The sequence below is a fragment of the Haliotis asinina genome, chromosome 4 (assembly GCF_037392515.1).
Source record: "Haliotis asinina isolate JCU_RB_2024 chromosome 4, JCU_Hal_asi_v2, whole genome shotgun sequence".
Classification (NCBI taxonomy): Eukaryota; Metazoa; Mollusca; class Gastropoda; order Lepetellida; family Haliotidae; genus Haliotis; species Haliotis asinina.
The window spans coordinates 46,902,535-46,915,025 of record NC_090283.1 but is presented as its reverse complement, the minus strand read 5'-3'; the positions used below and the strand labels follow the sequence as shown (position 1 = coordinate 46,915,025).

General features: G+C 40.5%; 1 protein-coding gene across 2 annotated transcripts; it reads right to left on the bottom strand.

Moving 5' to 3' along the window:
- Positions 1–792: 792 nt before the first annotated feature.
- Positions 793–11,234, bottom strand: LOC137282524 (monocarboxylate transporter 12-like). 2 transcript variants are annotated; one of them, XM_067814280.1, is made up of 8 exons: positions 11,201–11,234; positions 10,613–10,750; positions 7,444–7,479; positions 6,450–6,667; positions 3,808–3,951; positions 2,518–3,321; positions 1,683–1,733; positions 793–937 (listed from the first exon to the last, which is right to left on the bottom strand). In XM_067814280.1, exons 4-8 carry the CDS (start codon positions 6,634–6,636, stop codon positions 816–818), a joined length of 1,308 nt encoding a protein of 435 aa, XP_067670381.1. In that variant the 5' UTR covers positions 6,637–6,667; positions 7,444–7,479; positions 10,613–10,750; positions 11,201–11,234; the 3' UTR covers positions 793–815. The 2 variants fall into 2 exon arrangements, with proteins under 2 accessions (XP_067670381.1, XP_067670382.1); XM_067814281.1 differs by lacking the exon at positions 7,444–7,479 and having other exon boundaries at positions 11,201–11,224.
- Positions 11,235–12,491: the final 1,257 nt, after the last annotated feature.

Here is a 12,491-nt window from a genome sequence, read left to right as displayed (position 1 = left end):
TCCGGCATAATTCGTATTTGGTAGAAGTGGTGTGTATATGGTGGAGGGGCAGTATAGCTAGAACATTATCTGCAATATGTTACGTACCTAGGCGGTAAGCTTATAAAAGTGTGGAAGCCAGAAATATACAAATCAAAGGGGTAGTTTGAAAGGGGAGGGAGATGTTAATATAGTTTCAGTAAGTGGCATATTTAAAACTGATAGCTGTTGAACCACAAAAGGACAAACCTTATTCGACCGAAACGGCGCATTAGTCTAAATAAAAAAGTGAAATCTTTCTCGGGCATCGGCGCTTCACTTTTATTTTTTATTGCCATTAAAAAAAATGTTTTGACTTGGCCGTTTCCCAATCATCAGTTTGTCCACTATATAAGAATGAGCGTCTGTAGGAACGAGTGTGACTGAATCTACAACTCATTAACACGTCATAAACTTCCCAAGCTGTATTTCTTAAAGAAAAAAATGTGTTCCTCCCGCGTCACTTTCTCTTATCAATTTTTTAAAAAAAAGTCCAACCTACAGTCTGCGTTTAGACTGACGACATTTTGAGCAATGTTCCATGTTATACATACATGTCTCACCATATGAACTCATCCCCACATGCGTACATCATGTGAAGCCCATAACCGGTGTCCCCAGCCGTGATATTGCTGGCATATTGCTAAAGCGGCTCAGAACAGTACTCACTCACTCACTCACTGATCTGGAAGGTAGTAACGTTAGAGTGAATGGACTCGGCCTAGCAAGGCAGGACACGACACTAATTAACTAAATAACTAAATAGGCAAGGTCTCTAACATAATCATCAGGTTTATTCACGATGTCAAGGCCTCGCTTTCCGGTAGGGTTGTAGGCAGCGTTGTCTCCACATCCGGAGGTTCTGACCTTGCACAGTTCATCAGTAAACCTAATATGGAAGCCAGGAGAAATGACGAGGCTGAAGCAAAAGAAGTTACATTACTAAGTCAGTTAACAGAGCTGAAATAATCGTAAACAGAACAGTTATCAACGACATGAGCATCGATCTGCGCAATTGGGAACCGATGACGTGTGTCAACCAAGTCAGCAAGCCTGACCACTCGATCGCGTTAGTCGCCTCTTACGACAAGCATAGTTGCCTCTTGCGACAAACATAGTTGCCTCTTGCGACAAGCATGGGTTGCTGAAGGCCTATTCTACCCCGGACCTTCACGGGTCGTGAAATGTGGAGGGTGCGTGGAAATTTTTGACTGACTGAACTTAAGCGACGGGTATCAAAGCTAACGTAGCTAACTAGGGAGAAGATAGCTGCACATTGAGTATTGTGTTGTGTCAAGCTAGCCATCATGCCAAAATCATATAATAACGAGGGATATGTTGACGAAGAGTACTGTTCAATTTAGGGCCGATAAACAACTCACCTCGAGTCAATTTCATTGTCGGTATTGAATCAGCTTTGATACGTTATGAAGTTAGCGTGACAATGTATTGTCACCGACTGATGTATTGTCATTGGGAAGAGAAGTTGACGAAACACTCAAATTCAATACTGTGTCTATCCAGTGAGAAATTATGACCCTCACACTTCAGATGACGTAGATAATGTAAAGTCAGTATGAAGCAGAATGGTGGCGATCGGTCAAAACGCCGAGATCAATGAAGTGATGAAACGTCGTTGGTTTTTAACACATTGAAATTCTCACCTGAAAACATGAATGCTGTTTCATAATCTCCCGTGGCCTCATACAGCATTCCTGAAACAGTGGGTAAGGTGTCAGCCTCGACATCTCCAGGGCATACGTTCGGATGAATCTCCTCCATACCCTGGATGAACCTGCGCGGCCGATAATTTTATTACCTCCCTTTGCTTGCTCTGTATTTTCACAGTAGCCAATCAGCTAAGCCGCCGTTTCAACCGCGGTTGCCAGTGTCGACAATGATAAGGGTCGCAGGTAGGAAGGAGTGTTTGCAATGCGACTCAGATTTGGGAGAAATCATACAGACAAATTCATAAATCCATAGGTCCGAAACATAAAGAAATGTATTTTTAAAAAAACAAACCCCCCAAACCCCCCCAAAAAAACAAACACACACAAAAAAAAAACAAAAAAAAACAAAAAAAGTAAAAGAAAATAAACCAGCAACAAATCTTAGAAAACAAAACAAAACAGCCAAGGGAGGTAACAAATTATCGGGCTGAGCTGCAGAAGCATCCAGGGTATAGTGGAGAGTTAACGCATACCCTGGAGAAATCGAGGATGGTAGGGTGTAAACAATCTCAACTGTGTAATGTAATGTCAACTTTCATGTGTTCGTTGTTTTTGGTTTAAAGCACACATGCTGAACGCTCACGATCCCATGACTTGGATGCCCTACTGTGCAATTCGAATAGTATTATGTAAATGTGCTATTGTACATAATTGGGGATACGATTATAATTACACACCATGTAACCATAGATGATAACCTCCAAGTGAACAATATCAACAATACTCTACCATAAATGAATTCAAAAATTGATGTACACTCTGTACGTACCGGCTATGGGTCCTCCGATGAGGTACCCCATCCCGCACGTAAACATCACCCAACCCATGGCAGATGCTAGTTGATGTACTCCTACAACGGCATATGTTATAGGATTAAATAGAGTCCAGATGCCACCATTATATACTCCATAACAAAACGAAAATACGATCCTCAACCAAGACGTTCGAGTTAAGGGGTGTATGAAGAACACAAGAACACCAGCCAGACCATTCACCCCAGAGTATAGAAGCGATGGTCCAATCTTGGGGTCTGTTGCAGCAAATCCGAGGCAGATCCTGGACACGATGCTGCCGACACCGATAACTGAGACTAGTGATGAAGCGTGTTGGAAGGTCGCTCCTTGTTTCATCACAAAATCAGGGAAGTACAGCTTCAAGGTCGAGTTTCCAATTGTAAAAGCCATAACGCTTAACAGATACAAGAAAAAGGACATGTTTAGGAAGTGTGGTATAGAGCATGAGCGGATTTTGTTGAAGCAGGATTGGCATCTCGAGGCTAGGTTTTCTTGGTTGGTTTCACCCTCTTCTTGATGTATCAAGTGTCTTTGACGCTCATGTTGGGATGGTCTCATGAGAAAACCACAGACACAAGACTGAAAGGCCACTGCTCCCAGAAGAAGGAAAGCCCCTTTAAGTCCATACCCATCCACCAGGTGCTGTGTTAGAGGGGGGAGAAGAAAGTTGCCAATGCCACAGCCAACTATCCCTATCCCCGTGGCTAGACTTGTCCGCGTCTTGAAATAAAAACCGAGCAGCACGAGGCACCCAGTGTAGCACAATCCTTGGCCAAGTCCTGGAAATTCATTTACGATAATTAAAAATAGAGTCATGTCGTTGTATTTCATTCACAGACAGAACAGCATCGTGTGTTTCACGTATCATTTGCGAATAGATCGGCAACACTTGTTTCTCATTGATCGAGACTGGAATCTGTAACTTTGGGCTTGTTATATCAATGAAAACTAATTTCAAATCTTCAGTTGCATATCTTTCACAAACCATATCTACGTTTTGCGATCGATGTTATGTTGAAAAAACAAATCTTGAAAAAGGGAAAAGTATAAAAAAAAACAATAACATCATCAAATATCACAGGTTAAAAATTAGTAAGTACTATACAGGAACGCGTTGTGCTCATACCACAAGCACAACACAGATCCTACCCCCATGGATGTCCATTCCCACCCGCCGTCAAGTCGTATGTGAGGAAAAATATTCATGTAGGGCGACGCTGACTTCAAATTTCGACCCCATACCCTTGACCCCTGCTCGTACTTACCCGCCATCAGGGCGTATGTGAGGAAGAGCCAGCGTATGTCATCAGCGAGGCTACTGGAAGCAAACCCTACGAGGCCAAGCACACCACTAACTATGACACAACACCGACAGTTCCATCTGTTGATGATGAAGCTGGCCACAGGACCTGAATTATAAAGTGAAAGTAGAGGCGTATTTTAATATTTTCCCAAGATGAAAAGCAGGTGCAATTGTGGACATGAGAAGCATGAGAAGGAATCATGAAATGTGTTTCTACTATCCTCACCTTACACAACCTGTGTCACACAAACGTCTATTACTACAAAAAGACTGAAATGCTTGTCTGTGAGCGAACTGATTTAACACGAGATTGTACATTATCTTACCTCGCTGTCTGACTGGGTGAGCGCTCTCCTATCTTATTTTCAATGTACCCCGTGTAGAAGCGACGTACATTGCAATACAACTCATTCGGTACTTCGTGGTAGTTACTTTTTCATCTCGAATAGCATTAAATGACACATGATGCACGGAAATTACCAATGTTTTGCGAATGGAAATATATGGACGGGAGATAACTCTAATTCTAAGATGCTTTGCGCGAAAGATCAAAGGCGCCGACAATACGTTATCAGACGATAATGTGCACTTTTTGCATTACGTCACAATGTGTTGACGTCACTGCGCCATTCCAGTCTGCCCTCTCGTAATCGAACTTTTTTGCATTACGTCACAATGTAACCGACGTGACGATGGACGTCAGTTGCCATCGCCTCGTACAACCTCCCACAGTAAACTGCTTCGTCGCATCCCGTTTTGGTTGGTTTGCAGTTGCACCACGCAGCCAACATCACTGTGGAAACATTACGTTTATGTTTTCCGACGGATAAAATGTCTCATAGTTGGACTCAAAATCTTACAGAGACATGGTAATTTTGGCAATGTTTACATTCCCATAATGCAATCGTGGAATGTCGCTTGACTTGTCAACTTCCTCTGAATGTACTGATCTAAACTTTCGTTGGTAGTAGAAATGAGGAGATCATATTGCCTTGTATGGTTTAAGAGAATCACGGATGTAATTAAAATGATCTAGAGAAGATTTTTAACCCGAACATAAACCATCATCAAACTGTTCATTTGTATTTCTAGTAAACGTTGTTTTAACACAGGGGGCTGACACGTCAAAAGAACAGCGCGTCAGTTAGCCCTGTGCGAGGATTCTTAATTTAGGTCACAGACACCGGCGTTTGTTTTCTGCCATAGATTAATCGAAATTAGGCTTAGAAGTTATTGAATACAGCATCTTAGAAAAGAAATACAGTTAGCTCTACCACCATGTATAGTGTGATAAAGCACACTTTCGCCCTGAACTATTATAACGTTAAAGCACTCGAGCGTCCTCGTGCTTTAACTATAATAGCTCAGGGCGAAAGTGTGCTTTATTACACTATACATGGTGGTAGAACGAACTGTATTTCTTAAATCTGTTTTTCTTGTGTCTGCAAAATCTAGCGATGGCTTCGAAAACACTTGACTCTCTTTTCAAAAAATAAACTTTGACAAAACGTTCAAATGCAGTCCCTGAGAACATGAGGCACAGGAATTACATCTCCCCGAGTTAACCAAGACAATACCTGCCGTTGCAGGGAAAAAAACAGCAGGATGCAAGATTCGAATCGTTTGATTCACATATGCTTCAATGCTTCAAGCAATTCAAACTTACCATTGAGATGTTCTGAAAGATAAATGCGTTGTTCACTGATCCCTCGGGGCCCATGGATAGAGGTACCCTCGTGACCAGTGAACAACTTAGAGTATTCACATCTACTACTAAACCTGTAAGGTATATGGTGTTACGAGAATGTGTTTTCTGTAATTTGTATTATTATTGATTAAGTGATAGTTACTATTGGTTCACAATCCGTAATAGTATTTTAGCGGCACGTCTTTGAGGTAGCGCCTTAGAGTTGCCTTCCTTTGGTGTTTTTTTAATGTTGCCGATCGCGAAGATTCGATACTTTGCTGGAATGCTCAAACGTAAGTGACTGTGTACATGTAAGGCTGGTTGTTACCTCACACACGGATTTATACTCAGAGTAATACAGGAGTTGTGTCATCATTCGGCCTATCTGCATCTGTCTGCCTCATCGTCAAGCCTGACCTACACTTTCGATCAATCGCTATGAAAGATTCAGCAGAACTGTGTCTCACTGAAAACCAAGACTTTGGTGACTTGATATTATATTTCTGACCCGTTACTTCGGATTTGACTGAGTTGCACTGCACTAGAAACCTCTATTGTGAATCTTTGTGTCTTGGTCTTATGTCAATACATATTACTGAATATTTAGACTTGTCAGTGTTATATTTTGCTGGTTCTGAAGGGATTTCTTATACCTTACACCATTTCCTATTCACAACGGTGACAGATTTCAAGCTGCGACCACAAGTGTGGCACTAGTATCAAACCAAGAATCACCAGTAAGCAAGGCTAACCAACTGGACTGTCCCGATTCACACAGGTTGTGTTGTATCATGTACATTCTTACTAGATACGATTTTGTTATACCTCATGTGTTCTTCACCATGACAACACACCTAACAATGAAAATATTAAGTGTGCAGTGTTTATGTAATACTTCTAGCTTGCTGTATAATTACCTGAAAGGGCAAACATGCAGGAGAAGAGGGAGCCAACCCATGACGTCAGTGTGACGTCATCTTGAAACCTCTCGAGAAGCGCCACGTGCATGACGCCAGCGATACTGGACAGACTCGTGTTGAGAAAAAGGGCACAAAGCGACGCCGCAACCACCACCCATGCCCATGGCTCGAATCGGTCTGTCATGTTGAAATCTCATCTGGGTCTGTCAGTAAGACTGCAATGACAGGTGTGGACACGAATCATCCTTAGTAGCTGTCAAAAAAAAATGTAATTGGGCTTCCTTTTTTCCCTCTTTATGCCGTATCCGTGTGAGGATGGCGTCGTTGTTTATTTTTCGGTATTTGACATTACATTTAGTCTTAATGGCAAAGCTATATAACGAAAATGGCATCACATTGATCGGTTGAACACATCTCATCGACAAGGTCAACGATGTTGTGCAATTTCTGCATACATGTTATCCCCGTAATTCTGGTAGCATGGTCGGGGAATGACACTACCGCAACTATCCTATGTTCAACCTCCAGATCAACAAACCATGGCGGCATGGGGTATATACAGAACTGGGGACCGTGAGATCATTATCGCTATATGAAATGTCCACTCCATGCACCATATTATTAAATGTACAGAAATGACAGGAAACCAACGATTACGTAAAATCGTATCAGACCACAGAATGTTAAGTGAAATGATATTTATAGTTATATATTGGACAATCATTTATAGGGATACATGTAAATTTTGAAATTATTCATAATGACCCATCTACTCATTGACACACTGATAACATACCAATCATGAAAAGCCAATATACGTAACTTATTTCGTCCAGTATATTTTCAATTTAAGAAAAACGTGGTTGAATAAATTTGATTTGCTATGTAAAATTCCATTTGCTCATTGGATGAGGTTAAGGCCATATACGTAGTTGATGGTAGGTCATCACGTGTATGCAGATGACAAGCAACTGATGAAGATGTTTCTTACCCTGTACTCTCAGTCGAATCTTCTCAACATGGAGATCTGCATTGATGACATAAAGCAATGGATGAACTAAAATATGCTCAAGCTAAAAGACAGCAAGACAGAGGCTTTGCTAGCAGAAGGTCGGTGTGGAGAAATCGGACATTCAGTTTTCAAACAAAATGAAAAAGGTGTCCTATGTGACCGTCAACTCTAACTGGAAACTGACATAAGTCAGACAATAATGCAGACCATGCGCTTGTGCGCTCCTTGGTGTAATGTGGATTACTGCAACAACATATCAAACTAGCAGTTTCAACGGTTGCAACGTGTTCATCTGCAGATCTGTGTCTCCTCTATGTGCCAATACCAAAGCTTGGATGGCTTGGGAGAAGATATTTTTCCTTCAATGCAGCAGCACTGTGAAATGAACTGTTGACTCGAAATACAAAGAAAACCTCTGCACTTTCAAAAGTATTTTAAAGACCTACCTTAATCAATTTTACAACAGCCCACCCCTGCACCCAGTTACAAAGTTTGTAAATACCACGGGACTTTTGTTAGCGCTAATAGCATTTACACCTACTGAATGTAGTTTAGCCCATGTATACGTGCACTTATTTTTAAAAAAATCATTTTGGATGCTGTCGAATGACAAATCCTGGCCCCAAACAGAGGAGGAACATGTAGAATGTATTTATGGGTAGATAATGTGAATGGTGTTAATGTCGGAAAGCACAAGAATTGGAGTTGACCCATCATGTTCCAGCCAGCTGTCATCCGTAGTCTCATTTCCATGCATGAAACGTTTGTAATTGTTTCCACTGACTAGATCTCAGGTATCATAGCTATTATATGCAAACATCATTACATTAACGTTTTCACCGGGGGAACTTGACATATCAAATAATAGCACGTATACGATCAGTATTTTAAGTGAGGAAGACATCTGCCCAAACCATTGATGGTTGCAGACAACGTGTGGCTTCACTCTGAAGACATTCTCATTCCTCATCGTTCTGGATTTATAAGCTCCTGATATATTGCTGGGTCAAGCATATGTACCATCTTACCAATGTCTAAAATATCCATAATCCGTAATACCACCCATAAAGGTCTATATATCAGAAAGTATTTGAGACAAGCAAAATTAACATCATGTGGCTCTCAAGACTTCAAAGAACTTTGAAACGACCGTGTTAAACTCGACATTAAGGAGAGACTGCCTCACCTGGCTCTCTTTTACAACTATGGATAAAGATTCGGGGCCAGGGAAGGAGCTACCATCATAAAAAAAATCAACATTCCACATGATTGTTACTAAAATGATTGGTCAAGCCCTAAATATTATCTAAAGATGAAGCTTTGTAACCTATCGGGATTACATGAACTATGGTTTGTTAGGCGCCTGAAAGTGACAAAAACTGTCCACAAGGCTGTAGGACAACATGGGGCATTTCAACGTTCCAATGGGCAAATTTGACTCTTCTTTGACGGGTGCCACCGCTGGGGTGGAACACGTTCACGGTCTCGTGAGCACCTGGCCCCGATTTCTAGAAACAAACTTAAGTTTTTACTCAAATCTCAAGTTGAGTTTCACAATTTGAAACAGCTGAATTGTAACTCAGCTGCATTTATGAAACATAAAAGCTGAAAAAACTTAAGTAATCTATCCACCGAACTCAAATTGTCCCCTATGGTTTGAGTTTTATGTCGATTTCAGTTCATTCTGTGAAATGCGCTTTCTCAAATTTGAGTAAAAACTCAAACGTAAGTCAAAACTCATACTTAAGATTGATTCGAGAAATCGGGGCCTGGTATCGTGACCATACGATTTACTCATGAAGTCCCGAGTTAGCATTGATTTTCGGCAACACACGTTTGCCGAAAGAGGCACCTAAAGGAATGAGACACCGATTTCTCGAAACAGACTGAAGTCTGAGTTTTGACTGAATGAACGGAATTCGGTATCAAACGCAAACTTAGTAGACATTCTGAGTTTGATGGACAGATTTCTTTAGTGGTTTGGACTTTTTTTTAGTCAAAAACGTGCAGGTGAGTTAAAAATTCAGGTGTTTGAAATTGTGAAACTGAGTTTGAGATTTAAGTGAAAACCTAAGATTGTTTCGAGAAATCGGGGCCTGGTAAAGATGGTATTTATGGAGTGGTACGCAGCATGTTAATATACACCCGATGCATTTTGTTGTCCCTTACGACAAGCGACCCGCGACAAGCCTGCAGCATGTTAATATACACCCGATGCATTTTGTTGTCCCTTACGACAAGCGACCCGCGACAAGCCTGCAGCATGTTAATATACACCCGATGCATTTTGTTGTCTCTTACGACAAGAGACCCGCGACAAGCATGGTTTACTGAAGACCAGTTCACCCAGGATCTCCACGAGTATGGAATAAAGAGGAACAGACGAAACCGTAAACATTTCTAACCCTCATTGAAATGATACGCTCAGGATTACCTGAATGTTTAGATTGTAGTATATTTATTTACTTACACTGAAACAGTATCGTGAGAGGTATAGCGCATAACTTGTCTCTCCACTGTATACGCTGAATGCAAAATTGAGACAGGCTGATAAGGCAGAGAGAGAGAGAGAGAGAGAGAGAGAGAGAGAGAGAGAGAGAGAGAGAGAGAGAGAGAACGGGATGGTGAGTGAGTTGGATTAAGTTGAATTGAACTGAATGTATTTAAAAGTTTTACGCGCTTTAACAAATATTCCAGCAATATCACGGGGATACACCAGAAAATACGCTTCATGCATTGTGCTCATGTGCGGAATCGAACCCAGGTCCTCGGCGTGACGAGCGAAGGCTTTAACCACTTGGCTACCCCACAGGCCTCAACAAAGGGACGAGGATATCGTGACACATCTAACGCACATAAAAAAAAGCACTGATAATTGTTTGCACAAGCGAAGAAACGTTAAACCCGAACCTTCCCAATCTTATCAGTTAGGACTCGCTCTAGATTACAACCCGTCTGTGTACACACACAAATTTTAAACACCTGCAACGAAAAATGCATAATATGCCGATGAACACTTAATATTGTCTGAAATAGAAAAAAATAGAACTCACATTGCAGACAATGTGAATTACGAAAAGATTAACAAAATAGTTTGCAGAAATTGAAAGTTTAACCTTTGACAGAAGAAAGCAACAGCTACACTCACCGCCGGCTTTGTTCGAATGTGTTCACACGATGAAGCGGTGTAACAGGTCAGTGTGTCCCTCTGCTGATAATATCCAACACCTTTTATGTGGGGGCGGGATACGTTGTTCACGTCCACGACTACAAATCCTTCGATGATCTGTGAGACAGTAATCAGCCGATATTCAAGCCACGTGTTACGACCATCGCATGTCTGCATTACAGCATACGGATTTTACAACCCAATTCCGGCTGATTTCAAAATCTGTAAATTGCAGTGAGTGCAGTAATCTATGTCAATCTCCGAAGCACATTATTTTCTTCCAAGCCCTTTCTACAATGCTTAAGCTCTAAATGCAGCAAGTCTACATCTACCCTGATTCTGAATCTCCCATCTCACTGGGACTCTCTTTCAATTTAAATGGGTTTATTCGTTACTATCAAAAGTATATACATTTCGGCGACATTTTATAAGCGTTAGTCTGTAAGTACCAGCTAGCATATGTTAAATTTGGTTTCATGTTGGTGACAAGTTGCCGCAAACAGAGATTATTAGAACAATTTGCAGAAGCAGAAATATTTCTCAACAGAAAATGATTGCACAACTTACCACAAGCTTGGATGTGGTCACAATGGAACGGTGTAGAGGGACATTGTGCCCCTTTCGTAAAAGTATCCGCTCGCAACATCTCTCTGCGTCATCCGACATTCAAGTCACGTATTACGTCTATCCCAATAGGAAAAAAAACCGTAACGAGTGTGTGTGGATAACTGACTAAAGATTTTGTTTCCATCTTCAAAACTTGAAAACTGATACAACTGTATTCAGTGACACCATTTCACAATTGTGTGTACATTATCTGGATGTATAGAAAAACGTTCAGACATCGAGTGTATATCAGGGTTATATATACCAATAAAAAAAACAGGGAATATACCATTTTGCGAGCGTATCACTAGCCAATGCCAATGCATGTGAAAATAGTAAAATATATATTAGGGTTGCGCGATATAACCGATCTACCGGTATATGAGTCCTTCTCAGCTGTTTCACGTATCAGGATGAAACTTCAGTATAAACTTCAAATTTTATCAATGTGTTAAAAGTCTGATATCTCCTTCAATGGCAATATCTAATCTAGCTTGGGAACTAGCTTATTACAAACAAAAGGGCAAAATACTTTATATTTTATTCCTTTACGTAACAAGGGATGTGCATTTTTTCATGTATCCGAGTGCAAAAACTTAACATCAGGTGTCTGCTGTTCACTACATTTCATTTAAGAAGATATTGTTTCTCGAATAGTTGAAAAGAATAGACCTTTTTCCCATTCCTGGTAGAGGTTTATGAGTTTCAAACTGAATTTTAAAGTAAAAAACAACCTTTTTCTCTTGTATACGAGAAAAATGTCTTTCCTGTAACAGTTCCATAAAAGGACGGAATAATTAATGATCTCTCATCCTGTGAAATTGGAACTCCCTGTCATACTCCTTAACAACTTCTGGTTGAGAGTGATAAACCTGTGATGTTAAGTTCAAGACAAAATATTCCAAGAAAATCAAGTTGAAAAGGTAAATATTTGCGAGTATTTTGTCTCGGCGTTTTTTAAGTAACGTCAATTAACAAAAGAAACAAACAATTTTCCAAACATATGTGTTTCTTTTTGCATTTGGAACCATAATTACAACGCGAGGATGTTTTCTGAAATGGGAAAGGGACTAGTCATTATTTTTTCTGAATTTACTTTTACAATTTGTCTCTCATATAACAGTCTTCTGTGACAGCTATTTTGGTATTGGAAAGACCATCGGTGTTACTTCAAAGAAACATATCTTGATTAGTCAAATATTTTTTTTATTTTAATGTCAGTGGCATTAACAGCTGAACTGTGATAAAGATC

What these genes read in the sequence shown, in the direction of transcription:
- LOC137282524 (XM_067814280.1), bottom strand. Translation starts at nt 6,636, where the DNA reads ATGACAGACCGATTCGAGCCATGGGCATGGGTGGTGGTTGCGGCGTCG. An exon ending in CACATACGCCCTGATGGCGG is followed by an intron (nt 3,322 to 3,807) that starts GTAAGTACGAGC and finishes ATGAATTTCCAG; the next exon opens with GACTTGGCCAAGGATTGTGC. An exon ending in AACAGCATTCATGTTTTCAG is followed by an intron (nt 938 to 1,682) that starts GTGAGAATTTCA and finishes CTTTTGCTTCAG; the next exon opens with CCTCGTCATTTCTCCTGGCT.